At 38.5% G+C, this 27,789-nt stretch overlaps 2 protein-coding genes across 3 annotated transcripts in view; one reads left to right on the top strand and one right to left on the bottom strand.

The window, feature by feature from the left end:
• Positions 1–1,084: 1,084 nt before the first annotated feature.
• On the bottom strand, positions 1,085–21,412 carry PRPF38A (pre-mRNA processing factor 38A). Its single transcript, XM_065886243.1, has 10 exons — positions 21,066–21,412; positions 16,405–16,564; positions 14,718–14,839; positions 13,018–13,103; positions 6,311–6,421; positions 3,625–3,737; positions 2,978–3,004; positions 2,771–2,868; positions 2,292–2,340; positions 1,085–1,715 (listed from the first exon to the last, which is right to left on the bottom strand). The coding sequence occupies exons 1-10, from the start codon at positions 21,193–21,195 to the stop codon at positions 1,673–1,675; spliced, it is 939 nt and encodes a 312-aa protein (XP_065742315.1). The 5' UTR covers positions 21,196–21,412; the 3' UTR covers positions 1,085–1,672.
• A 137-nt stretch (positions 21,413–21,549) lies between these two features.
• The window catches only part of ORC1 (origin recognition complex subunit 1), a 34,638-nt gene continuing 28,398 nt past the window's right edge, over positions 21,550–27,789 (top strand). The window contains exons 1-3 of one of the 2 annotated variants that reach the window (XM_065873907.1): positions 21,550–21,688; positions 26,372–26,446; positions 27,138–27,234. In XM_065873907.1, the coding sequence (XP_065729979.1) occupies positions 27,143–27,234 (92 nt within the window). In that variant the 5' untranslated portion in view covers positions 21,550–21,688; positions 26,372–26,446; positions 27,138–27,142. Of the gene's footprint in view, positions 21,689–26,371; positions 26,447–27,137; positions 27,235–27,789 lie in introns of those variants that run through there. The other variant, XM_065873916.1, reaches the window with a different exon arrangement.

The raw sequence follows: 27,789 nt of genomic DNA, 5'->3' as shown, positions 1-27,789 counted from the left end.
AACAGAGGTGCTTATATTTAATTTTTAAAGGCAGTCCTATATATAGTTGTATGATGAACCATAATAGCTCTTATGGACCTTTATTAGCTCAGATATTATCAGGAGAGCAATCAGTGAAGAACATGAAATCTCAACTATGATCCCAAAATGCTTTAATATTGATGCAAAAGTCCTTAAGTTCAACAGCAAGCAATAGGATGTTTATCCTATGACCAAATATGACTTCCCAAGAAACTGGATCCTGTGAGGCAGTTGGTCTTCACAATTCTTGCCAAGGACAGAGCTGCAGGAAATCATTTGATCATTTTTTCCTTTTTAAAGGAGGAAAGGTAAGAACAGGTAGACAAAACTCTTCTAGCAAAGACTCCAACACCCTCTTGATTATCAATACCCGTGGACACTATTCAGTCCTTATTTTACTTCTGTGTCCTTAGCTTCTAAACCCACTCTATTTCCTCTACCTTTCTGAATGATTCATTTCAGTTTTCAATCGGTGTTTGCACTTCTTCCTCAACAGTGTTGTTGGTGTTGCCTATGATTACTGGCTTTTCTTACATATACATACATCTCCCTGGGCACTGCATTCAATTCTACACCTTCCACAATTACCTAAACATTGTCAATTCAGGGTTGGATCACTGTGCTTTTATTTATGATGTATGGGCTTTATCTAGATATACCTTAGCTGTCTCAAATTAAACTTCAAGTTAAACTGAATGCATCATTTTCACTACTACCACAACCCTCACTACCTTACCTACCCCTCTAAAACCTGGTCTCTTCCTGCTGTATTTTCTGGTTATGTGAATGGTGCTGTTGTCCAGCAACTCAAGTTAAAACCCTGAGTGGCATTAGATACTTTTCTCTCCATCAAATTTTTTCAACCTAGTTGCCTTACTACTACTGTCTAGATTTGATAATGTCAATGCCCGTAGTATAAAGGCGCTGAGCACCTTAATCTGGAATTCAAGGCTGTGGGGAAGAAGAAACAACACTGTGGAAGAACGCTATATAAAAAGTGTTAAGTTTTACTGTTTGTTGAACATTCAGTGCAACTGTTAAATGATCCAGAAGAAACCTTACAAACTGAATTCATTCTTTTCTTATAAAGCTGCTGCTAACCAGTCAGTTTCCATGTTTATTACCACTTGCTGCTGCTAGAAATAAAACTTGGAGCTAATATATTTTACTGACTTGGTTTTTTAACGGTACAGCAAGCAGCAGCACAAATCTCAGGATTCTCAGAACAGTTCTAATCAGTGTAAACCAAAACTAAACCACAGAAAAACAGGAAATGGGTGTGTCAAATTTAATAACAAGAGGGTTACCAGGTGGCCATATCCTCCCCTTGTTTCATACCTTCTGTTCCAGTCCATTCTACCCTCATAAATTTGAGTACAAACAAGGTTGGTTGTACAAAGAGGTCAAAAGCAGCCCTTAGGAAGCATTATCTCTCAAACAAACATGTGGATTATGATTCAAAACAAGATACAAAACTCAGCACCTCTTTCATGTAAAAAAGAAAGAAAAAGTGAAGAAACTTTTGGTTAAAAAAAAAAAAAAATCCAGAATATTCTCATAGCTGCCTGGGGAGTAGATCTTCATTCTTGCACATAGACAGATGCCTTTATCTCCACAGAAGGCCACTTGGACTAAAACCAAACTGAGTCCGTTACTCATTCCCTCTCCGGCTCTTCTTGTGGCTTTTCTTAGATCTGAAATGGCAACACATACAAATCATTAAATTTAACAGCTGTTTGGGAACCTGGGCAAGGACTTTTGAGGAAAACTGGGATATGCTAACACTGATGGGGACAGAGATGATACCCAACATTCATAAATATACTTGGTGTTTTTATGTTTAAGAGTAACACCAAGTTAGGCATTATTCTCCAAAATTTACCATTGAGGAAATGACCTCTGAGAGATTGAGTGCACCTAACAGTGTACAGCATATAGAAGTTTCTAATAAAAATTTATCAAATGAAAGTGACTTGTCCAATGTCACTCAACTGTTAAGTGTTAAAAGTTGGGACTGAACCCCAGGTCTCCTGAGATTAAAGCTCATGCCTTTATCGAAAGCTGCAATCCTACAAAGGAAAAACAAAACACAGTATATATAATTCTAGTAATTTTCAGGGCAACAGCCCAACTCTGTCCTGTAATTAAGGAGAATTCCTGAGTGTCTCCATCAATACAAGAAAATTTCAGGTCCACCTTAGTTGTAATTGGGACTTTAATTTCTGAATAAAGAGTGAAATTCTTAAGTCAAAATAGAGGTTAATCCATACCTTTCAGGAGACTTTGAGTGGCTTCTGTGTCTGTGACTACGGTGATGACCTGGGGAAGAAAAGGCTATTGAATGAGATTCTACCCTCCTATTCCTCCACTGTCATTTCTCCCAATTCCTTTCATTAGCTTAATATTTTTTGGCCTATGATAGGGACACTGTTGGTAGCAGAGAACTGAACTCACTTCATATGTATTCACAAGGCTTTATGGCTAAATTTCAAAAATATCACATTGGGTATTTACAACTAATCTGTTAAGTCTTACTCCTATAATTTCAGATGAAAAAACTGAAGCTCATCCTCCTATCAACAAAGCTGGTAAGTGACAGTTAAGATGTGAAGTCTAATTTTCAAATGCTATATCCACTTCCTTTTTTCCTAGACAATAATAAAGTAAGGTACTGCTGTACTGCAGGAGGCTAATTGCTCCTATTACATTTCTTTAAAACAACCAATAGCAAAAGGCCCAAATGCTATACCTGGAGACTTGGAGCGGGATCTATGCCGTCTATCTCGGGACCTGCTGCGATGACGTCTTGGACTCTTGCTCCGATGCCTTTCTCGGCGAGGGGAGGGGCTGTGGAAATAACTGGTCAGACTCCCACATCTGTCCGACAGTATAAACACAACAACAGCATCCCCCTCCCCAAATCCCTGTCCTTCATCACAAGTCACTAAAGGCCTACCTCCTTCTTTTGGGAGACCGACTCCGCCTATACGGGAAGAAAAAAGAGAAAGAAGAACCTTAGTAGGTGCACTGGATATCGTAAATTGCAAAAATTACCCCAATTCTTCACCCAACTCTGTTATCCATGTCCTTTGTCATGTAACTTTAATACCCTCTGACTCCAAGTCTGGGATTGGCCACGTGACTTGCTTTGGCCAATGGGATGCTTGTACATGTGATGCAAGCAGATACTGGAAAGATACTTGCATGGTTGGGCTTGTTTGCTCTTGTATTCTGCCACTGCCATGGGAACAGGCCTAACCTAGCCTAGAATGTGACACACGTAGAGAAGAGATGAGCTGCTCCAGTCATCGTAGCTAAGGCTGTCCTATACTAGCCAAAAGACAACTGATTGCACCAGATGAGGGACCATAGTTTATACTCAAAAAACCTCCTATCTAAGCCCAGCTTAAACCACTGACCACAGACCTGTGAACTAAATAAATGTCTGCCACTGAGGTTTTGTGAGTGGTGGTTTTGTAGCAACTAATACATTGACAAGCAGACATTATCCATAGGCTGGCATTTTTCCTTCCATGAAGGCCAAACTTCTATGCTACAGTGCTTAAAGTCTCCCTGGAAGAGGCCAATGACTAGGGCCCTAACCTTCTGGGAGACCGACTCCTACTCCTCCGATAGCGTAGTGTGGGAGAGCGCCGGGGCTTGTCCAAGTCTCGGTAGCTTCTCCGGCGGTGATCAGGTGACGGCACTCTTTCCAACTGGAAAAGAGTTAGAATGGGTCAGTGATGAGCACAGGCTTATAGACAACCATCTAGGAACACAGTTTACACTCTCCTCCCCATTCCGTCCCAAATTCCACCTCCAAGTGACTTTAAAACAGTAATTTGAATACATGGATAACCCTAAGGACAAAACAAGCAAAATTTTTGTAATGTTTCTAATCCATTATTGTTTAGTGCTGGTACCATTATTCTGGGACTATGTAAGAGTAGTGAGAGGTAAGTAAGTATGCTTCTTAAGAAGATGGGATTTCCAACGTGAAAGAAAAGAGATGCAGGTGTAAGATCGATAAGATTAATAAGTACAAACTCATAGTGTACTTGAAGCTTAAAAAAAATTTTCCTCTAGCTTTGTTAACTGTAAAGTCCTAGAAACACAGCTGTAGCAATGAGCCCAGACTGTGGTCTCTAAATATCATATCCCAATTAATGCAACCAAGGGCTTCTTGGAAAACTGGCTAATTCTAGGTCCAGGCTAGAAGGTAACAAGACATGACTAGAACATATATCAGAAAGCAAGGGGCTGAGACTATCTATGATTGTATCAAAAAGCCTCACAAGTCAAGTTGAGGGGCCCCCACTGGCCAAAGATGGGACAATTTGAGCATCAACAAGGACAATAATGGTCCAAAACACACCAAATATGCTTAAATCCATGAACTCACAATGTTACCAAGGGCAAAAGAGCTTTCCTCCTTGGGAGGATACTATCAAATCAACTCATTATTTTAAAAACTGATAAAGGGAAATAATTTATCTTACCTTATATAAACTGTACCTATGAAAAACTAAATGTTGATTTGGGAGGTTTCTCTTTATAGCAGTGTTACAGGTAACAAATGATGAAAAAATAATTAGAATATCACCATTTTACAACCCCTAATGGATCTAGGCAAAGATCATCAGTGGCTCCTAATATTACAAAAAGAGAGACAGCCAGACTTTGCTCATCCCGGGGGCAGTACACACTATTACCTACGAAGTAGTGTTGCTCCACTCCAAAGGGGATAAAAACCCCAAATCCAATTAAAGCCTCTAGACTCAAGTACTAGTTTACAGAAAATACAAGGGACAAATGAACATGATAAGTGATACCACAGGGACACAATCACAAAAATACAGATTGTGAGAATTTGTACAGAATGTTATGACCGGATATATTTAAAATCTGCAAGAGGAAAAATTAACAATGGATGGAACTGACACTACAAGATGAACCAGTTACAATTTATGGACCTTGTTTGAATACTAGTTCAGACTTAAAAATGTAGGATAGCTGGGGAAATGTGAACACTGAATATTTAATGAGATTAAGGCATCATTGTTCATTTGGGGGGTGATGATGGTATATAGTTTTGCTTAAAAAAGGGGCCCTTGTCTTTTCTGAAATATTATGAAATATATGATGGCTGTGATCTGCTTCAAGGTAACTGGTGAGGGACAATTGGGTAGAGATGTGGAGGAAACAAAACAGCTGAGTTGATCATTGTTGAAGCTAGGTGATGGGTAGATGGAGGCACATTCTCTCCACTTTGGTATATGATTAAATTTTCCATTAAAAAAAAAAAAAAAGAATGCCTACTTTTGGTCCTCTCACCACAGAAGAAGCACCTCAGCCTTGCCTGGCTTTCAATTCATGAATGATTGCACTTCCTTTAGCACTTAACTTAGATGGAGCCTATTAGCTCAGAGCTACACTTCCATCTACACTGTCTCAGTATCCATAGGCCAGAATTCCTTATATTTCCCCCAGCCTTTTTCTATACATATTCTTATAATTTTAATCACAAATGTTTTAGATCCTTTTTTTTTTTTTTTTTAACTTTACCACAATCATTTCCACATACTTTTTTTTTCTTTGGGCCACACCACACGTTATGCCAGATCTTAGTTCCCTGACCAGGGATCGAACCCACGCCCCCTGCAGTGGATGCGTGGAGTTTTAACCACTGGACAGCCAGGGAAGTCCCTATCATATACTTCTCATAATACTTTTAATGGCAGCCTAATAGTCTGTTGAATTGCTATAATAGTTTACCTGACTGCAACCTGACAGCTTGCTTGTTTTCAACTTTTCAGCATTTTAACAAGTAGTGAAAGAACATGACCATGCAGTAGGTGGTTTTTTCCCCCTAAACTAGGCTTACTCCTTAGTATGCATTCAATTATGAAGAGTCTTGTTTTTGTCCGAAGTATTTATTTTAATAGCTACCACTTATTAGGCAATTATGCCCCAAAGCTAATGGCTTTATGTATATAATATATAATTTCATTTAATGCTCACAACAGTCCTAAAAGAAAGGTTTCATAATCCTTGCTTTATAGAAGAGAAAATGGTGATTATGTAATTTGCACAAGATTATACAGCTAGTAAACAGCAAAGCTGAGATATGGATCAAGGTCTATTTAACTCTAAATCCTATACTCTTAATGACTACATATTGTATTTTTTGGTTGAAGAAAGTTAAAAATTAAAGTTTGAAAACAAAAAAGACCATTCCCATTCCCTGTAACTTTCCCTCCTCCAACCCTTAAGCTCCCAGGTGTCTGACCTTCTCATCCTCTTCTTCCTCCTCTTCGCTGGACTCCACGTCATCCATGTCTTCTTCTAGAGCACTAACCCGAGGCTCCAGTTGCTCAGCTTCCTCTAGCACATAGCGTTTCTACAGAGAACACAGTGAGAGTTGGGGGGGCTTGCTATCTCCTCTATGTCCTGAAGCTGCAACACTGGGCTTCTGGGAGTGAGAGAAAACCTATGGTGCAGCAGGTGAGGCAATTTCATTTCAAAGACATCCTAGACAATTCAAGATTTTCCTAAGGAGTTTCGCATACCTGGAATCTATATATATTTTTTAAGTTCCCCTGTAAAGAGATAAATACAAAGTGGAAGAGAGCATCACTTTTCTATTGCCTCTATTCCCTGTGATCTTATATTCTAAGGTCACTAGAATATCCATCAGTATAGGTATAGCCTTGAATAAAAAATATGGGCTTCACACACAAGGGCCAATAGTTTGAGACTGTGTTGGCTGGTAGTTCTGCCAGGAGAGGCTCAGACCAGAATCTAACCCAAGAGATCCACTGAGACTCAGCCCAGTTTGGGGGTTTGGGTCCTGCTCTGAAGTAGCACCAACTCTCGACTAGACCCAGGATTTAGGGTAGCTGTCTACAGACATGCATTTTGAACAAGGCTCAGGATATAAACAATCCATTTCCTGGTTCCATTTCTTCTAAGATGTGGCTTAGCAGTCCTTACTGAGTGACTAAGGACCTGAAAGGCAAAGGTGAGTTTAAAACTGACAAATGGACTGGGTCATAAGACCCCTTACCATTTTTTGTGCCAAGGACATAGAGATCATTGGATAGCCCTAAAATAAATAGTAACATTTGTTCTCTATTTTGCTCTCACTCATCACTAACAAAATTCTATGACGATTAGGAGAAATGAGACAGAGATGCCATTTAGTGAAATCAATCCCTTGAGAAAGGGCTCCTTAGAAAGGATCACCACAGTCTGGGATCTAGGACTGCATCAGACAGGGCGTCTAGAATCCCTAATGTTCACCAGACTTGGAAGTGACTGAAGTCAGTGTATTAACTTACAGTATTTGTGTTTGACAAAATTAGAATTCATTCCAGAGCAACTCCTTGCCAATGTCAGGGCACATGAGAAGCTAAATTGATGCCCTATGAGTTGCTTAATAGGAACAGAAATCAAAGCAGAAGGTGGTCTTAAGGGTCATTTCATCCAGGACATAGAGAGGCCCACACCAGAACACACCCCTTGGTGACATAACAGATATCAGTCATATTTCAATTTCTCTCTCCTCAGTGAGGGTTGCTTTGTGGTCTTTCCTTCTAGCCTCCAGGCAGACTACCTCATTTGCATCAATATGCTTGCTTAGAGATGACCGAGCTTTGGAACCCTTAGTTACAACTGACTGCACTTCAGAATATTCCATTTCTTGCAGTATTTCTAAAAATAACAGTAGCAGCTAAGGATAATAAATGTGAGAATTGGGCCCTGAAATCAGGTTTTCAGATTTTAAATGTCATTCTTTTCACTACACAGTCTACAGTAGCCAATATGGGAAAGAAGAAATAATTTTCAGGATTATTTTCTAGGATTTTCTGTAACTGAGTCACTGTGGAGGAGGAGTGGTTCATTGCATTTAAGTGTGAGCACTCATCTACCAACTACATTTATCCATCTGGTTTGCTGCCTCGAGCAAATTTACCTCACCCATTTATTATGTATCTGTGATCCATTCTATTCTCTACTTTGAAGTTTTTCGGATCCCTTTGATCTGTTTTTTATTGAGGTGAAATTCACATAATACACAATTAACAATTTTAAAGTATAAAATTCAATGCTATTTCATGACCACCTCTCACTAGTTTAAAAACTTTCTCATCACACCAGAAAAACACCCCATACCTATTAAGTAATCACTCCTCATTCCCCCTTTCCTGAAACCCCTGGTAACCGCGAATCTGCTTTGTCTCTATGTATTTGCCTAGTCTGAATATACCGTATAAAGAGAATCATATACTATGTGACCTTTGATCTTTAAATTATTCCTTTTAGTTTATATCTAGCAAGGAAATGAGCACCTCAAAAGCAGGTGGGATACAGCAAATTGCTTCAAAATTACTGAGCTGCAGTAGGATCAAAAAAGAGACCTGAAGTTCTGGATCCTCCCAGTTTGGGTTTCTGTGGTTGCTTAAAACTTAAGAATTTGCTCCCATCCCCCATCTTAAACACTGTTTCTGTGACCCTTTCATTAATGCTGCTGATTCTTACATAAACATCAGAATAAGAGAATAGTAGAGCACTAAGAGCAAAAGACTCTTACTCTACAGGTATTCCAATGACGTTTGCAATACATTTTATAGTTTCACCGAGGTATAATCGATACACAATAAGCTGTACATTTTTAAAGTATACAATTTGATGAGTGTTGAGTTGTACAGTATACAGCTGTAAGCCACTACATCAATATAATGGATAAATCCACCCCACGCAACAGTTTACTTGTGCTCCTTTGTGATTTCTCATTCCCTTTTCTCCCCACTCCCTTACCCTGCACCTAGGCAACCACTGTTCCTTTTTGTCACTATAGTTTACATTTATTAGAAAGGAATTATACAGTACATACAGCTTTTTGTCTTTTTTCACTCAGCACAATTACTTTGTGATTCATCCACGCTGTTGTGCATCCATAGTTCATTTTTGCTGCTGAGTAGTACCAATGTATGGACACATCACAATTTGTGTCCATTCACTTGATGGACATTTGGGCTGTTTCCAGTTTCTGGCCATTACAAATAAAACTGTTATGATTATCTGTGCTTATGTCTTTGTGTGGACATGAGCTTTCATTTCTCAAGTAAATACCTAGAAGCGGAATAGCTGGATTGTATGGTTAACTTCTTAAGAAACTGGCAAACTTTTCCAAAGAGTACTGTACCATTTTATATTGTCACCAATAGGATATGGAGACTTCCAGTTCCTCCACATCCTCGCCAACACCTGATAGGGTCAGGGTCTGATTTTACACATTCTACTAGGTATGTAGTGTATATTACTGTGCCTTTAATTTGCATTTCCATAATGATTAACGGTATGGAATAACTTTTTATGTGCCATTGGCCAACTATATATTTTCTTTGGTAAATGTCTGTTAGAATCTTTTGTTCATTTGTCCACTGAGTTGTTATTCAGTTCAACAGTCCTTTATATAGTGTAGATTCAAGAACTTTGGTGGATATATGTTGCGCAAATATATTCTTCCAGTCTGTGGCCTGCCTTTTTAGTTTTGTAATAGTGTCCTTTGAAAGGCAAGTTTTTAATTTTTATAAAGGCCAATTTATTAATTTTTAATAAATAATTCATGGTTTTATGTCTTATTATAGGAATTTGTCAAACCCAAGGTCACTAAGATTTTCACCTATGTTTTCCTTCTTTATGTTATACTCTTAGCTTTTATGAGACTATTATCCCCTTCAAGTTTATGAGCTAAGGGTAGAGATTCATTGGTTTCCATATGGCTATTCAACTGTTTTAGCACCATTTGTGGAAAAGATTATCCTTTCTCAATTGTATTGCCCTAACATCTCTGTAGAAAACCAACTGACCATATATATGTACACTTATTTCTGGTCCCTTTACTTTGTTCCATTTATTTACTTGTCTAGCTTTAGGCCAACACAACACTGTCTTGGAATCAGGTAGTGTTTGTCCTCCTAATTTGTTCTTTTTCAAAGTTGTTTTAGATATTCTAGGTCCTCTGCATATTCATATAAATTTGAGAATCAGTTTGTCAAGTTATATCAAATTTTATTTGGACTTTGACTGGAACTGAATTGAATCTACAGATTAATTTGGGAGAATTGACAACTTAACAATTCTAAGTCATGGTATAAAATATACCACGGACATGATATATCTCCATTTACTTAAGTCTTCTTTCATTTCCATCAGTAATGCAATGTTTTATACTTTTAAGTCTTACACATCTTTTGACAAAATTATCCTTAATTATTTAAAAAAAATTTTTTTTTTCCCCGTACGCGGGCCTCTCACTGTTGTGGCCTCTCCCGTTGCGGAGCACAGGCTCCGGACGCGCAGGCTCAGCGGCCATGGCTCACAGGCCTAGCCACTCCGCGGCATGTGGGATCTTCCCGGACCGGGGCACGAACCCGTGTCCCCTGCATCGGCAGGTGGACTCTCAATCACTGCGCCACCAGAGAAGCCCTATTTTAAATTTTTTGATGCTGTTGTAAATGGTACCTTTTTAGCAAAATTTCAAATTCCAGTTGTTTATAGCTAGTGTACAGAAATACAACCGATTTTTGTACATTGACCTTGTACCCTGCAATTCTGCATAAACAGATGAATGGGTAAACAAATTGTGGTATATCTATACAATGGAATACTATTCAGCAACAAATGAAATAAAAAACTATTGAAATGTGCAACAACATGGATAAATTTCAACTCTCCACTATAGACCATTCCCTTTCTCTTTAGGCTACCTACCATATCTGTTTTCTCTTTGTATTTTACAATATTATTTTAAAAATCATATGCTGTAAGACTCATTCTTGAAAGATGCTTCACGGACAATCATTTCTCACTAGGAAAGGGAGGTAAGACGATAAAGATGATATTTAAGGTGGGTCAGTCTCCCATTCCTGACCTTCCTTTCATCTGTTTTATATCCTAGATTTTTATATGAAGATCAATTTGAAAAACTGCTCACAAAGCTTAAAAACCTACTCTACTACAATCTCCTTAATAATATAACATTTTAAAGAACAAAATTTTCTTGTGTTATTCACTTTTAAAGCCCTACCCTTCAATCACTTTTTCTGTTTTCTTCTCACTCCCAATCTCCTATCTTTCTCATAGACATGAAGACTGCTAATTAGGAGGACCATAAGAAAAAAGCAAACAACCCCATTAAAAAATATGGGCAGAAGAAGTAAATAGATATTTTTCCAAAGGGGACATGCACATGGCCAACAGGCACATGAAAAGATGTTCAACATGACTAATCATCAGGGAAATGCAAATCAAAAAAACCACAATGAGATATCACCTCACACTTGTCAGAATGGCTATCATCATAAAAAATGCAAATAACAAATGTTGGCGAGGATGTGGAGAAAAGGGAACCCTCATATAGTATTGGTGGGAATGTAAATTGGTGCGGCCACTGTGGAAAACATTATGGAGGTTTCTCAAAAAAAATAAAAACACAACTGCCATATGACTCAGCAATTCCACTCCTGGGTAAATACCCAAAAAAACCCAAAACCACTAATTTGAAAAGATACATGCACACCAATGTTCACAGAAGTATTATTTACAGTTGCCAAGGCATGGAAGCAACCTAAGTGCCCATCAACAGATGAATGAATAAAGAAGATGTGGTCCATATATACAATGGAATATTACTCAGCCATTAAAAAGAATAAAATAATGCCACTTGCAGAAACATGGATGGACCTAGAGATTGTCATACTGAGTGAAGTCAGACAGAGAAAGACAAATATATGATATCACTTATATGTGGAATCTTAAAAAAATGGTAAAAATGAACTGATTTACAAAACAGAAATAGTCACAGATGCAGAAAACAAACTTATGGTTAGCAGAGGGGGAAGAGTGGGGAGAGATAAATTGGGAGATTGGGATTGACATATAAACACTATTATATATAAAATAGATAACTAATAAGGACCTACTTACTGTATAGCACAGGCAACTCTAGTCAATACTCTGTAATGACCTATATGGGAAAAGAATCTAAAAAAGAGTGAATATATGTATAACTGATTCACTTTACTGTACACCTGAAACTAATACAACCTTGTAAATCAACTATACTCCAATAAAAATTTTTTTAAAAAACCTAAAGTATATTGTCATAATTACATTAATTTTTTATAAAGAAATATAATAATATATGTATATTTGGAACAAAAAAGAAAATGCAGTATATATATACACAATGGAATACTACTCAGCCATAAAAAAGAATGGAATTTTGCCATTTGCAGCAACATGGATGGACTTGGGGGATATTATTATTATTTTAAAATTATTTATTTAAAAAATTTTATTTCATAATGGAGTACAGTACAGTGTACAGTAAAATGATTCAGCTGTACAGTAAAGTGGTTCAGTTATACATATACTTGTATCTATTCTTTTTCAAATTATTTTCCCATTTAGGTTATTACAGAGTACTGAGCACAGTTCCCTGTGCTATACAGTATTGGAGGATATTATTCTAAGTGAAATAAATCAGACAGAGAAAGACAAATACTGTATGATATCACTTATATGTAGAATCTAAAAAATACAACAAACTAGTAAATGTAACAAAGAAGCAGACTCACAGATACAGAGAACAAACTAGTGGTTACCAGAGGGGAGAGGGAAAGGGGGGAGGGAATTAAGAGGAACAAACTATTAGGTATACAATAAACTCTAAGGATATACTGTACAATGCAGGGAATATAGCCAATATTTTATAATAACTATAAATGGAGTAGAACCCTTAAAAATTGTAAATCACTATACTGTATACCTATAATTTACATAATATTGTACATCAACTATACTTCAATTAAAAAAAAAAGAAGATTCTGAGCTCCATGGTGTTTTATCATGTATGCATGTAAAGAGATCTTTACACACATTTTATTGTGTACTGTGTATTGTGTGTGTATGACCTTTATCTCTTACCTGTAGCCGGGGCAGAATGATATCACAGACTCTCTCACTGTGCAGTAGTTCATCAATAAATTCATCCACATGCATCAGTTCAAACTCTGAAAGAAAAATAATAAGCTCAAGTAACTAGGAAATAAATTTAAATAGCCAAAAAGTAAAAGAAGTGTAAGATTCTTTATGTAAGGTATCTAACAGGGTACTTGGTATAGAAAGTGTGAATTCTCTGCAGCTTCCCTCTGCCTGCACATTCACTAATAAAGCTATTGCAGTGTGGCAGTTACACTGAAGGGACTACTGTCAAACCTGGGCTCAAACTACAGCCTTTCATATTCTTGTCATCACCACCTATCTTCATTCATTCAACTCCCTTTTATTGAGGCCATTTATGTGCCATGCCTCTTCTAGGAGCTGGGGATAAAGGGATGAATGAAGCTGTCCCAATTAGCAGGAGAGACACAAAAAACAAGCACAAAGAGTCCTGAATTGTAATGGGGAAATGTTCATGAATAAAATTTATAACTCAAGTACAATTTCTCATGTGAACCCACTAAGTTCCTGAATATAGAATATGTATCTTTTCCCCTGCATGGGTCAGCAAACTTTTTTTAAATTGATGTATAATTGACTTACAACATTATATTAGTTCCAGATGTACAACATAGTGATTTGCTATTTTTAAGAATCATGTATCTTATATGGTAAGTGGAGCAATAGCTTCTTAGAATTTCTATTGTAAACATTACCTTAGTTCAGTGGTTCTTGGTTCTTAGTTCAGTAGTGTTGCCCCCTGCAACTATGGGGTGCTTTAGTGGGTATAAGCCAGGGACGCTGCTAAACATCCTATAATGCACTGGACAGCTCCCCACAGCGAAGAAATATCTGGCCCAAATTGTCACTAGGTTTAAAACTCCTATCTTAGTTTAACATAATATAGTCATAACTAAGTAATTTCATGATGGCCATGACCATGTCCATCTTGTTCACCATATTATTTTCAGTACATAGCATAGTACCTGCCATAACATTGACACCTAATATGTATTTATTCAATGAATGAATAAGTTAATAAAAGTTTAAAGAATAATACCAAATTCTTAACTTCTACTCCTTAGTGTAATATGTAGAGGGTAAAGGCAAATGCTACTAGTCTTTTGTTATGATACTAAGTGAGAAAAAGTTCTGACTGCATTCCCTGAATCCCATTTTACCACAAAATATGTCTCTTTGTAAAAGGTATGGAGCTGCCCCTCCTGGATACACTTATTATTTTTCAGTGGGATTCCTACATAAGCATGAGTACAGTCTATATACTGCAGGGTGAAGTATCGTACAAGAGAGGCCAGTAGAAAGAACTGTGAAGGTGTAATGTATGGAAAACTAACCTTGCCTGGGAGGTCTGGAGAAGGATTTTACAGTGAAGGTCATTCAGGAGCTAGGTCTTTATGGGATGGAGCACATGATGCAAAGCAAGGATTAACATGAGATGCAGTTGGAAAGACAGGCAGACGGGCAGACTGGGTAAGGTCGAAAGGAAGCTAGTAGTCTAATGGAGTGCTACTCCCCATGAGAGAGAAGGAGGACCTGACTAAAGGCAGTAACAATCTGGATTAAGAGCAACACTCACAATGTATGTGACAATGTGACACTAGAGATACTGGTGAAATAAAAACTGGCTCAGGGATGAAGGTCTAGACACCTGGCACCATACTCACCTCCATTTCGGTTCTGGCTCTTGATTTTTCTATAGTCGTTGTATAGAGGCTCCAAGTACTTGTAGCAATCAATTGCAGTGCCTGTCAACCTCATGTAAAGTGCTCCCAACATGCGGACATACCTGACAGATAGATGACAGTGAAACAACAGGCCATCCTACAAAGTTCCTGAGTTTTACAACTGGCTTTTCTCATGACAGTAGTGGATAAACAAGTTCTTTCTTCTCTTTGGCAGATGAGAAAGCTAAATTTTTAGAAGCAGCATGGGGCAGTAGAAAGATAGCTAAAATATGGAGACCTGTGTTCAAGTTCTCATTCTACCACTTACTGGCTGTGGTTACTTAGGATATGCTGCTCAACTTTCAGGGTCTATTATATCATCTGTAAAACTAAGATACAACCTATTTACTTCATGGGATTATTTTAAGAATCAAATGAGATACTAAATTTAACAACCGAAAGTATAAGATTTATTTACTAACAATACAACCAATTTACATAGACATGAATATACAAATTGTTGCTAGGAAGCAGAATGCTGGTTATGGAAAAAAGTCAAAGTCATCTGGGTTCAAATTCTGATTCCACTATTTACTAACTCTGTAACACTGGGCAATTTACTTGCTTTCTCAATCCTTATAAAATGTACCTGATAGTCCCTAATCTGACGGCTTGGTGTATTAAGTACAAAATGTAAGGTGCTAAGCACAGCATCTAGCTAGCACACAGTAAGTGCCTAATAAAAGTTAGCCGTTTTCTAGCCATTAATGTTTGTAAGATTCCTTTCTTCTCCCTTTCTCCTATATCCCAACTACCCACTCAAATCTCCACTTGGATAAAGAGTAGGCATTTGAAACTCAACAGTTTCTGTATATGACAAACAAAATAGAGTGGCAAAGGATATGGACACTGAAACTAGCTTTGCCACTTACCAGCATTTGCCCTTGGGGAAACCAATCTCTCTCTGCCTCAGTTTCCTCCCCTATATAATAGGGATAATAATTTTACAGGGTTTTGTGAAGTTTAAATAAATTATTATATTAAATTTTTTAGAATAGAGGGTGGCACATAATAATTTATTATTATGTCTGTCTCCTATACTTGTCTGTGAGCTCCTTGAAAATGGATTATAACATAATAAGAGCAGCTTATATTTTTGGGCCGTACACCCTGCAACAGGCACTGTGTTGGGAGATTTACTGTTCTGTCTTCCTTAATCCTCACATCTATCCTGAGTTGCTATTACTGTTTCATTTTATAGGTAAATAAAGTAAAATTTAGAAAATTAAGTAACTTCTCCAAGGTCACAGTTAATAAGTAACATGGTCTGGACATGAACCTACATTTAACACCAAAGTTTCCCTCTTCTTTACCACACTATGTTGTTTTCTTCATCCTTAAGCATTCACTGCTACCAACATATTAGGCACTCACTTCTGCTTAATATATGCTCAGTGAGTTTGTGAAATACTGTTTTTTTTGGGAAAAGCCATCAAGACTGAGACAGTGAAGGAGAAGGTCAATATGATCAAAACAGACAAAACACAAACTCAAGAGGCTCAAGAGCAAAATCCCAGAGTGGAACTCTGTGGAAATGAGATACACTGTTTTCACTCCTCTTAACTAAAGCCAAATTCTGGACCATGAAATTGAAGTTTTTATATTAGCTAATAAACATTTCACTCACTTGAAATCTTCATTTTTGATAAACTCTACAATGATATCCTTCTCGGGTTGAATCTGAAGCATCTTCAAGGTCAAACACAGAAAGGGAGTTGGCTTTATGTTGCCACCATAGACACCACCCACAAATCTTAACTCCATGGCTTTATCGACAACAAGTTCAGCTAAGAAACAAAAACAGAGTGGCATCTCAGACACATCAGGACTAAGCTTTTCCAGGTTTGAAGTGGAGAGAAGTTAAAGCTAGTTCAACGTTTGGTGCTCCTGAATTAACAGTTTAATATTAGGAGAACAAGAGTGTAATAATAATTAATAATAATAGCAGCAGTCAATATACACTGAAAGATTATTATATAACAGGTACTCTGCTAAGCATTTCATATTATTTCATTTAATCTTCACAACAAGCCATGGAGGTAAGTTCTAGCACTGCCCTTGTTTTCAGCCAGGAAAATGAGGGCTAAGAAAGATTAAGTGATGTGCTCAAGGTCCACAGCCAGAAAGTGGCAGGGCCTGGGTTTTAATCCAAGCAGTCTAACTTCAGAGTCCGTGCTTGGCATCATGTTAGGAGAAAAAAAAGCCAGATTAAGAGTTAGAAGAAACAAAACAATAACAACAAACAACTCCTCAATAGCTACACAACCTTGAGCGAACTTCATCTAGACAATGGGGATAATAATCTTCCAATACTGTTGTCAAAATCAAACACTAGGGAAATACAGATCAATGGAACAGAGATAAACCCACGCACCTATGGTCAACTAATCTATGACAAAAGGAGGCAAAAATATACAATGGAAAAAAGACAGTCTCTTCAATAAGTGGTGCTGGGAAACTGGACAGCTACACGTAAAAGAACAAAATTACAACACTCCCTAACACCATACATAAAAATAAACTCAAAATGGATAAAAGACCTAAATGTAAGACTGGACACTATAAAACTCTTACAGGAAAACAGAGGAAGAACACTCTTTGACATAAATCACAGCAAGATCTTTTTTGACCCACCTCCTAGAGTAATGGAAATAAAAACAAAAATAAACAAATGGGACCTAATGAAACTTAAAAGCTTTTGCACAGCAAAGGAAACCATAAACAAGACCAAAAGACAATCCTCAGAATGGGAGAAAATATTTGCAAGCGAATCAATTGACAAAGGATTAATCTCCAAAATATATCAACAGCTCATTGCAGCTCAATATTAAAAAAACAAACAACCCAATCAAAAAATGGGCAGAAGACCTAAATAGACATTTCTCCAAAGAAGACATAAAAATGGGCAAGAAGCACATGAAAAGATGCTCAACATCACTAATTATTAGAGAAATGAAAATCAAAACTACAATGAGGTATTACCTCACACCGGTTAGAATGGGCATCATCAGAAAATCTACAAACAAATGCTGGAGAGGGTGTGGAGAAAAGAGAACCCTCTGGCACTGTTGGTGGGAATGTAAATTGATACAGCCACTATGGAGAACAGTATGGAGGTTCCTTAAAAAACTAAAAGTAGAATTACCATATGACCCAGCAATCCCACTACTGGGCATATATCTGGAGAAAACCATAATTCAAAAAGACACATGCACCCCAATGTTCACTATAGCACTATTTACAATAGCCAGGTCATGGAAGCAACCTAAATGCCCATCAACAAACAAATGGATAAAGAAGATGTGGTACCTATATACAATGGAGTATTACTCAGCCATAAAAAGGAACAAAACTGGGTCATTTGTAGAGACGTGGATGGACCCAGAGACTGTCATACAGACTGAAGTAAGTCAGAAAGACAAACAAGTATCGTATATTAACGCATATATGTGGAATCTAGAAAAATGGTACAGATGAACTGATCTGCAAGGCCGAAATAGAGATACAGATGTAGAGAACAAACATATGGACACCAAGGGGGGAAAGCGGCAGAGGTGGGGTGGGGGGTGGGGTGGATGTGGTGGTGTGATGAATTGGGAGATTGGGATTGACATACATACACTAATATGTATAAAATAGATAACTAATAAGAACCTGCTGTATAAAAAAAAAATCAAACACTAGGGACTTCCTTGGTGGTCCAGTGGTTAAGACTCCGCACTCCCAATGCAGGGGGCCCGGGATCGGTCCCTGGTCAGGGAACTAGATACCACATGCCAGAACTAAAGATCCCACATGCCACAACTAAGACCCGGCTCAGCCAAATAAATAAATATATTTTTAAAAAAAAATCAAACACTAGCTGTGTGAACTAGGGCAAGTCATTTCACTTCTCTTTGAGCCTGTCAGTTCAAATTTGAATAATAAAGGTACAAAGTTAAGGGCTATAGTAAGAATCAAATGAGATAATAGAAACAAATGCTAATACCTACCTGACACACAGATAATAAATAAATAAATAAAGGTTAGGTACTATTAATGGGAAATCACTTTATAAATCAGACTTCTCCAAGTTCCCTTAGGATAATTTCTATATTAATTCATTCCATATTACAGTTGGCAATTTATAGTTAGGTGCCAAGTAGCAGAGATACAGGTAGAGGGATAAAGAAGAGGGACACAATGACTACTCTTATGGAGTTTACAGTCAGGCAAGGCAGAAAGCATTAAAAAAATATATTAAAAGTGTGATCAGTAGTTGAAAGAAGATGCAGAATGCAATGAAAATATATAACAAGGGAACGTAACCTAGTGTTGGGGGGGAAAAACGTCATGAGTTCACTTTTGCACATATGGAGTTGGCATGCCTTGGAATCAGAGACTTAGATCTCAGGGAGAGATTTGGGCTGCAGAGATAAATTTAAAGGCATCTATATATATGAGGTAACTGTGGTACGGATATCATCCAAGAAGAAAACTATGGAATGAGAAAAAGCCCCCAAAGTAAACCTTACATGACTCCAAAATTTAATGGCGACTCAGAGAAACAATATGACTCGTCCTTGGACACACAGCTAGGATGGTGGCAGAGCAGTAACAGCAGAGCAGTAGTTAACAATGGTAACAGCACCACCGCCACCACTGATTACTGAGTGCTTTTTATTAACATATAGCTGTAACTATACCAAACACTTTTTTCGTCTTGTTTATGTTTTCCTTTGCTGTGCAAAAGTTTTAAAGTTTCATTAGGTACCATTTATTTTTATTTCCCTTTCTCTAGGAGATGGGTCAAAAAGGATCTTGCTGTGATTTATGTCATAGAGTGTTCTGCCTATGTTTTCCTCTATGAGTTTTATAGTGTCTGGCCTTACATTTAGGTCTTTAATCCATTTTGAGTTTATTTTTGTGTATGGTGTTAGGGAGTGTTCTAATTTCATTCTTTTACATGTAGCTGTCCAGTTTTCGCAGCACCACTTATTGAAGAGGAAGTCTTTTCTCCATTGTATATTCTTGCCTCCTTTATCAAAAATAAGGTGACCATATGTGTGTGGGTTTATCTCTGGGCTTTCTATCCTGTTCCATTGATCTATATTTCTGTTTTTGTGCCAGTATCATACTGTCTTGATTACTGTAGCTCTGTAGTATAGTCTGAAGTAGGGAGCCTGATTCCTCCAACTCCATTTTTCTTTCTCAAGATTGCTTTGGCTATTTGGGGTCTTTTGTGTTTCCATACAAATTGTGAAATTTTTTGTTCTAGTTCTGTGAAAAATGCCAGTGGTAGTTTGATAGGGATTGCATTGAATCTGTACATTGCTTTGGGTAGTATAGTCATTTTCCCAATGTTGATTCTTCCAACCCAAAAACATGGTATATCTCTCCATCTGTTTGTATCATCTTTAATTTCTTTCATCAGTGGCTTATAATTTTCTGCATACAGGTCTTTTGTCTCCTTAGGCAGGTTTATTCCTAGGTATTTTATTCTTTTTGTTGCAGTGGTAAATGGGAGTGTTTCCTTAATTTCTCTTTCAGATTTTTCATCATTAGTGTATAGGAATGCAAGAGATTTCTGTGTATTTTGTATCCTGCTACTTTACCAAATTCATTGATTTTCTGGTAGCATCTTTAGGATCCTCTATATATATAGTAGCATGTCATCTGCAAACAATGACTGCTTTACTTCTTCTTTTCCCATTTGGATTCCTTTTATTATACCAAACACTTTTTATACATTTCATTTAATCCTTAGAACAACCCTTTGACCTTTAAGTTCAGTATTACTATGCTCGTTTTACAGTAAAGAAAGCCACAGTTCGCTGGGGTAACACAGCTCCAAAAGAGGAGCCAGAATTAAAGACCAAAGACTACCTGGACTATTTCTCTGAATAGCATATATTTATATTAGGACTGGGATGTGGAAATACTGCAAATGGTCCAGATTTGAGTATAGGAAGATCATGAATTGGTTTCAAGCATACTGACATTCCTTTAAGACCTTCAGGGTCCCTGTGCTTAACACTGTTTGGAACCCAGCAAGTTATCATTAAACATGTAATGACTCAAAGAACCGCAACGTGACACCCTTCCGAATGAGGTCCTATCAGATCCATCTGTGTTCCCAAAGCCCAACACAAGTCTAGGCACAGAGTAGGCGCTCAGATTTTTCTGAATGACTGTCAATGATTCCCCTCTAGTCTCACCCCCAGGGGCCAGTCCTATCGGACTGGTCTGGAGAACTGGGCCACAAGATGACCGGGGTTGGGGCGGGGGGATCGGCGCGCTCTTGCTCACCTGTAAGGCCAAAGCACTCCTCTTTCCAGTATTTGGACTCATAAATGCGCGTCCGAATGATCTTCTCCACCAGATACTGAGGGTTGGTGCCGTGGATGCTGTGCGCATCTTTTACAGTACGGTTCGCCATTTTACACCTCCTTCCGTTCTATTTCCGTCGGGTCCTTTAGGACGTCACATCCAGGTTAAAAACCCGGAGTGGAATGGAGAAGGATGGAGGAAGTCTCACTAAATAGTTTGGGCGACCATCTTGAACCCGGAAATGTTTTAGAGTCGGGCACTTTCTTGCGTGAACGGCGTAGCATACGGAATCAATGATGACCTCTGCCCGTTGACGGATGTACGTCCTGCGTCCCCTCCTTAGATGGGCGGGGCGGAAGGGCGGGCTGCTGACGGAACGTGGAGACACCTGGGGGCGGGGCTACGGCGTCGGCGGGAAATTTCTTTTTCTCCACCTTCTTTCTATTCCTCGGGAGGCCCCCGCTTCGGCTCCGGTATGCGGCTGGTAGCTGTAAGAGGAGTGCCCCTGGGCAGGTAGATTTGCTGCAGCTCCACGAGCTCCTGAAGCGGGGACGGTGGGAAGCGAAGGGCTTGCGCCCAGCTCCAACAAACTGCGGCGCCCGGTGAGTGTGGCGTCCCACGGGCTGGAGAGGGATCTGAGCCGCGGGACTGAGGAATTGTTCTCTGTGGACTCATTCAGCCATTATCCATTCAGCAGATATGTACTAAGCGCCTATTATTAAGTGCCAGGCACGTTCTAAACCCTTTAGGAACGTTTTACTTTCCACATTGCGATTTCTAACAGCTTTTCTCCCGGGGACCGCGACCTTGTAGCGGGGAAACCGAAAGCCAACAACAGAAAAGCGTGAACACTCCTGTCCTCAGCGCCCTGAGACTCTCAGTAATGATCTGAACCATGTGAACCTTCCATCTGCATGGCCCTTGTGAAGCAGTCGCATCTTTTCCTCATTTCAGCGTAGTGTTATGTAGCAAGCACCACAGGGAAGGCGGAGCAGCAGAAGTTATTACCCGATTTTGCGGATGTAGCAGTTGCTCCCAGAGAGAAAGAGACTTGTCTAAGTCCCTTTTTGTGATTAAGCGGCCTGAGCTCCTACCCAGGTCTTCTTTTACCCAGAAGAGCTGCTCTTAACTGCTGGGCTCTCATCCACCTTATTTCCATGAGGAGAGTGTAATGGCACCTCTTTTACTTTCTCTAGTCTAACCCCGGGATAGAAGGGCCTTCCTTCCTTTTTTTTTTTTTTTTTTTGCGGTACTTGGACCTCTCACTGTTGTGGCCTCTCCCGTTGCGGAGCACAGGCTCCGGACGCGCAGGCCTAGCGGCCATGGCTCATGGGCCCAGCCGCTCTGCGGCATGTGGGATCTTCCCAGACCGGGGCACGAACCCGTGTCCCCTGCATCGGCAGGCGGACTCTCAACCACTGTGCCACCAATGAAGAGAAGGGCCTTCTATTTTGACAGTTGGAAAAAGCACTGGACTTAGAGGCATGAGATGCGAGATTCTTATCTTGGACTATCTGCAAATTGCAATGATTGTATATGGCAGTTTTCGATTTTAGTTATCTATAAAAGTGGTACCCTCTTCCCTGCTGTATTGGGTGGTTGTGAACGCCATTGGAGGTTTCTGGTGTGAGATCATGTTTATCAAGTCCCTCTGCAACAGATTTTAATGTAACAAAGGGCGATATATGGACTTTAGAAGGTTTATGAATTCCCTGAAATTAAATGCAAAATTTTGTGTGAATTGTATGTGTTTCATAACATTCATCAAATTATTAAAAAAAAAAAAAGAATCACTGTCCCTTACACATAAATGCAAGGGACTGGGGAAGTGAATTGACCATTTTGCATTTTCTCACTTAATCCTCAGTAATTCTAGAATAGTGCCTGGTACAGAATGGATGATTAATAAATAAATATTGGTTGAATAAAAGAAAGTTTCTATTCGTTTGGCCAAAAAGTTCGTTTGGGTTTTCCATAACATCTTATGGAAGTTCCCGAATGAACTTTTTCACCAATCCAATATCCCCATTTTGTGGGTAAGGAAATTAAGGCCCATTTGACCTTTCAGTCAGTGGCTGGGAAGCCTGGCTTATTGTAATAAGCATACCAGAAGCAAGCTGTCTTAGACATGTATTAACATTATCTACTTTCACACAAGGTGTTCTAAGGTAAGTGCTTAAGAGCACAGTCATTGGAATCCAGCTGCTCGGGGTTTGAATTAAGCATGTGCTATCCTGTATAACACTGGGACAACTTACCATCTTGAAGTGCTAATAGCAGCTACCTTTTATTCAGCAAATATTTATTACTGAGTGCCTACCTTGCACTTAGTATGGACTAGCATTGTTCTAGGATTATTGTGAGGATTAAATGAGATAAACGTATCAAGAGTTTTGGTTCTACCTCTGTCTTATTGGATCAATAAATATCTGCTATCATTATTTTTACTGCAACTCCCTTATCTGTTTTCCTTGGGTGTGGCTCCTGGACTGGGTAGTGTGTATGTTCCAGATTTCTGGTATCTGCAACATTAAGAGCCTGTAGTGGGTATCTCCTAGAAGCCAAAGCCTTTGCTAGGCCAAGTCTGGCCTGCCTTTCCACTCCATTCATCACCGCTGTTGGGGAACCTTTTTGCTTACGGTGGATGAGATGCAGTGCTGGGTCGAGGGTAGGAAAGTGGCGTAACAGTGCAAAGAGGCCTGATATATACTATGATTTCCTTATGCTGCCTCTTCAGAAGGACTCCTGATTAATTTTTTGAACTTTTCATGGAAAAACAACCTGCATATAGAAAATGCACAAGTCATATACAGCTCAGTGAGTTTTCTTGAAGAGAACATACCTGTGTAACCAGCATCCAGTTCAAGAAACAACATGTCCAGCATCCCAGAAGCACTCCACTCCCCCACTGTGCTTCCTTTCAGTCACCAAGGTTTCCTTCTATTCTGACTTCTAACACCATAGGTTACTTTTACCTGTTTTTGACCTTTGTGTAAATGGAATCAGTATAGTATGTATTCTTTTGGCGTCTGATTTCTTTAGCTCATTGTTATTTTGTGAGATTTTCCCCACGTGTGTGCAGTTGTGGTTGGTGGTTTCATTTCATTGCTGTATAGTGCTGCTATGAACATTCTGGTTCATGTCTTTTGATGATATGTTTGTTTTTCTGTTGGGTATATTCTGTTGGAATTACTGGGTCATAGGATATGCATATGTTCAGCTTTAGTATATACTGCCAAATTTCCAAAGTGGTTTTACCAATTTACATGCCCTCCAGCAGTGTATGAGAGTTTTGGCTGCTCTACATCCTTACCACACTTGGTATTGTCCTAATGATTTTTTACAAACAGTTCATTCAGGACGTCCCTGGCGGTCCAGTGGTTAAGACTCCATGCTTCCAATGCAGGGGGTGTGGGTTCAATCCCTGGTTGGGGAACTAAATCCCACATACCGCTTGGCACGGCCAAAAAATTTAAAAAACAAAAAAACCCAGTTCATTCATTAATTTGTTCAGCTATTATGTGTGAAGTCCTAACCTAGGCCCTGGGGACGCAGTTATGGACAAGGTCCCAAGATCCCTGCTCTTTTAGAATTTAACATTCTGATGTAGGAAGTACAACAAATAAGAAAGTAATATAATGTTTATGGCTTTGATGATAGGTCGGTGCAATAGAACATGACCTTTAGGCAGTAGTATAAGGGGGTGGCGAGTAACTTTCCATTGGGTATCAGTGAAGGCCTATCTGAGGAAGTTTCACTGGAGCTGAGACCTGAACCATCCCTGCAAAGATATTCAGGAAGAGAGAACAGCAACTGTGTAAGTCTGAGGGCACTAACAACCTTGGTCTGTTTGAGGTTTGGAAAAGCAGGCCTGGAGCATAGTGACAGGCTGAGTTGAGGCAGGTTATGTGGTCCAGGCCCAGAGAGCCTTCCGATACCCCTGCCTGCTCACCCTTTGGTAAATCATCCACCTTTGCACGCATATATGCTTATACTGGTCTCAGTGAACACAGCTCATGATCTAGAAAAGGAGTGTTAAATTTTATCTTGGCTTAGTTTTTGAAAGAGAGTGCATGCTTTAGTAACTAAAATATGGTTTCTATTTAAAGGCGTTGAAAGCATGGATTTGATGACCTTAGGTATACATGAGTACGTTAGGAGTATGGAGATAGTCCTTCTGTATGCCAGCTTTTAGTTTGAAAAAGTGCGATCCTTGTGCCAGTGTTATCAAATATCATAGACACTGTGACAAATCAGAGCATTTATCCTGCAGTTAGATTATTCGAGAATTGTAGAAAATGTGTTGGGAGATTCCACTTTAGTACAAAGCACTCTCAGTGATATTCCAATTTTTTTTAATGATGGAGCTTATTTACTTGCATCTTTTGTTTGTATCTCAGTAGCCTATTTTGCCTGATTTCATCGCGGAAAGGTGAAAAGTTACAAGTTTACTGATAGTTCCATGTTACATCTTCCATTAAAAGGAACATATATTGAAGGTAAGTTAGAGTTAATATATTTCCTTGAACATTTATTGAGATTCAAACACTTTTACTAACTTTTTGCCAAAAGATTATTAGATATAATGAGTCCAAATGCATTTTTACTTGAGCACAAGTCTCCTACTTGTTTTAACTCATCAGTCTGCTGTTTGTTCATTTCTACAATGTATTTAATTAAAATTAGATTGATTTTAATAACACTATGTTGTGAATTATACTCTAAATGTTCTTAATAGTAATCATTCAGGCATCATTTGTAAGCTGTGCATTTACTAATGACTCAGTATCTTCTTTTTGCTAATTAGTTTCCTCAAATTATATTAAAAAATACCTTTTTTAAAAGCAGAAAATCTTATGGGTCAGAATGTTCCCAAGTAGAATGTAGGACATAATGCTACTGACTTTAGGAAACCAGATTATTTAATCAGGATGTCAATAATGCTATTCTAATTCTGTTGTTTTCAACATGGACTGAAATTATTGGTCCCTCTATCAGTAATTCAGAGAAATTCTGTCAGACTGGATTAAAAACAAATTTTTTTTAAACCCCAGTTTTGTCAAACTTTAGCTCTATAAGAAAAGCATTGAATTTAGAGGAAAGGATTGTTTTCTTAATAACAAACTTAAGATAATGAGTTGGCATTATTATTAGGACTCATAGATTGTAGCTTCCATATTGTAAAGGGGATTGTCAAATATGTTTGGATTTTTCATTCTCATTTCAGAATTGTCAGTAAAAATGTCTTTTTTCCCATGTACTTTAATATAGTTGTTTCTTTTCAGCTATTCACAATATTAATATCTAGGACCTATCAGCTGCAAAGAAAAAGACCACTTCCAACTGCCAGAGCAGTACAGGTTAGTGACCCTGGGGTTTGGTTTTGTTTTGTTTTTAAGGTAAGTGAAATGATACATTTGATAAAATCCATTGCCATTCCCCCAAATGCCCCTTGCATGTTTTTGCCTGCATCCCTTGGAAACCCTCATTTCATCCATCTTAGCAATAGCTACCCATTATTTAACATTCATTTTAGAAAACCCCTTTAAGAAATCGTTCCTCCCTGAACAGTCACAAGCCTGGTCCTCTACCTTGCAGTAGTCTCTCTGGCTTTCTCTTGGCTCTTTGCACTGTTAGTTGTCCTTTCGTGTGTTTATATTTTATCCCTACCTAGATTATAAATGTTATAAAGATACTTAGAACTACTGTATCACTGTCTTTTAGTTTCACATTATTAGATGTTTCACATCTATCATTGTGTCTTGTACCTAGTAAGTACTTCTAAACATCTATAGTTTTTTACATATTGACCTTTCTGTTTCCCTGGATAGGAAGAGATAAGGCAGAGTACCAGATGATACTGAATTGCCTATGTTTGATCTTCATAGAGCTGGACTTTTTCCTCAAAAAAGTTTTTTTTTTCCTAAGTCTAAAATGTGTGGGAGTGTAGCAGGGGCAGAAAAGAAGGCTGAACCCATTGAAGGCAGGGACTGTTCCCTAGAATCCATCAGAGCATGTCATGTTAACTCAGAGTTAGTGACTTTTACACAGGAGCCATGGCCTACCGTCCTACAAGGCTGAGGACCAGACAAACTTATTCATGGATTGGCAAGCCATTGGATCGAAAACTGCACTACCAAACCTACAAGTGAGTGATAGAGTCCTTTGGTGGACTGAAACTAATAGCTTCTTCAAGCTGAGCTGTTAATAACTTGTATCCAGGGTGTTTTAGGTACTATAGGTTGAGGATTGAGGGACAGTGAATATGAATTGATTGTAAGAGGGTGTGGGTTTGTTTGATGGAAGAAGATGTTAGCATAAATATAGCAGCTAGTGATACAGGAAGATATTATGTCAGGTTAATAAAATTTGATATGTATGATAATGTCATATCTATTTAAGATAGGTTCTGTATAACTCTGCATGATAACAGGGTAGGATGGATGTTGTTACTACATCCTCTTAGCCCAAGACATCTCTGAACAATCTGATGTTTTTACTGGATGGCTTTCATGTCTTAGGAAGCCTTTGTTGTTCTTTGTCAATAACTGAGAGAAGTTAGGGTTCATCCTAAGGCCTCTGGATTAATCACCCATGCTAAAACAATTCATTCAATTCATGTTATCTACTCTTGCTTGTGATTTTACTGGTAAATTGGTTTCTAGTCGGATTGGTCAGAAGAGAGAAACTATTCAGGGGGTTT

Source organism: Phocoena phocoena, chromosome 1 (genome assembly GCF_963924675.1).
Source record: "Phocoena phocoena chromosome 1, mPhoPho1.1, whole genome shotgun sequence".
NCBI classification, from domain to species: Eukaryota; Metazoa; Chordata; class Mammalia; order Artiodactyla; family Phocoenidae; genus Phocoena; species Phocoena phocoena.
This window is presented reverse-complemented; position numbering and strand designations above follow the sequence as displayed.

What these genes read in the sequence shown, in the direction of transcription:
- PRPF38A (XM_065886243.1), bottom strand. Translation starts at nt 21,195, where the DNA reads ATGGCGAACCGTACTGTAAAAGATGCGCACAGCATCCACGGCACCAAC. An exon ending in AGGAAGAAGAGGATGAGAAG is followed by an intron (nt 3,738 to 6,310) that starts GTCAGACACCTG and finishes ACTCTTTTCCAG; the next exon opens with TTGGAAAGAGTGCCGTCACC. An exon ending in CGGTCTCCCAAAAGAAGGAG is followed by an intron (nt 2,869 to 2,977) that starts GTAGGCCTTTAG and finishes TTATTTCCACAG; the next exon opens with CCCCTCCCCTCGCCGAGAAA.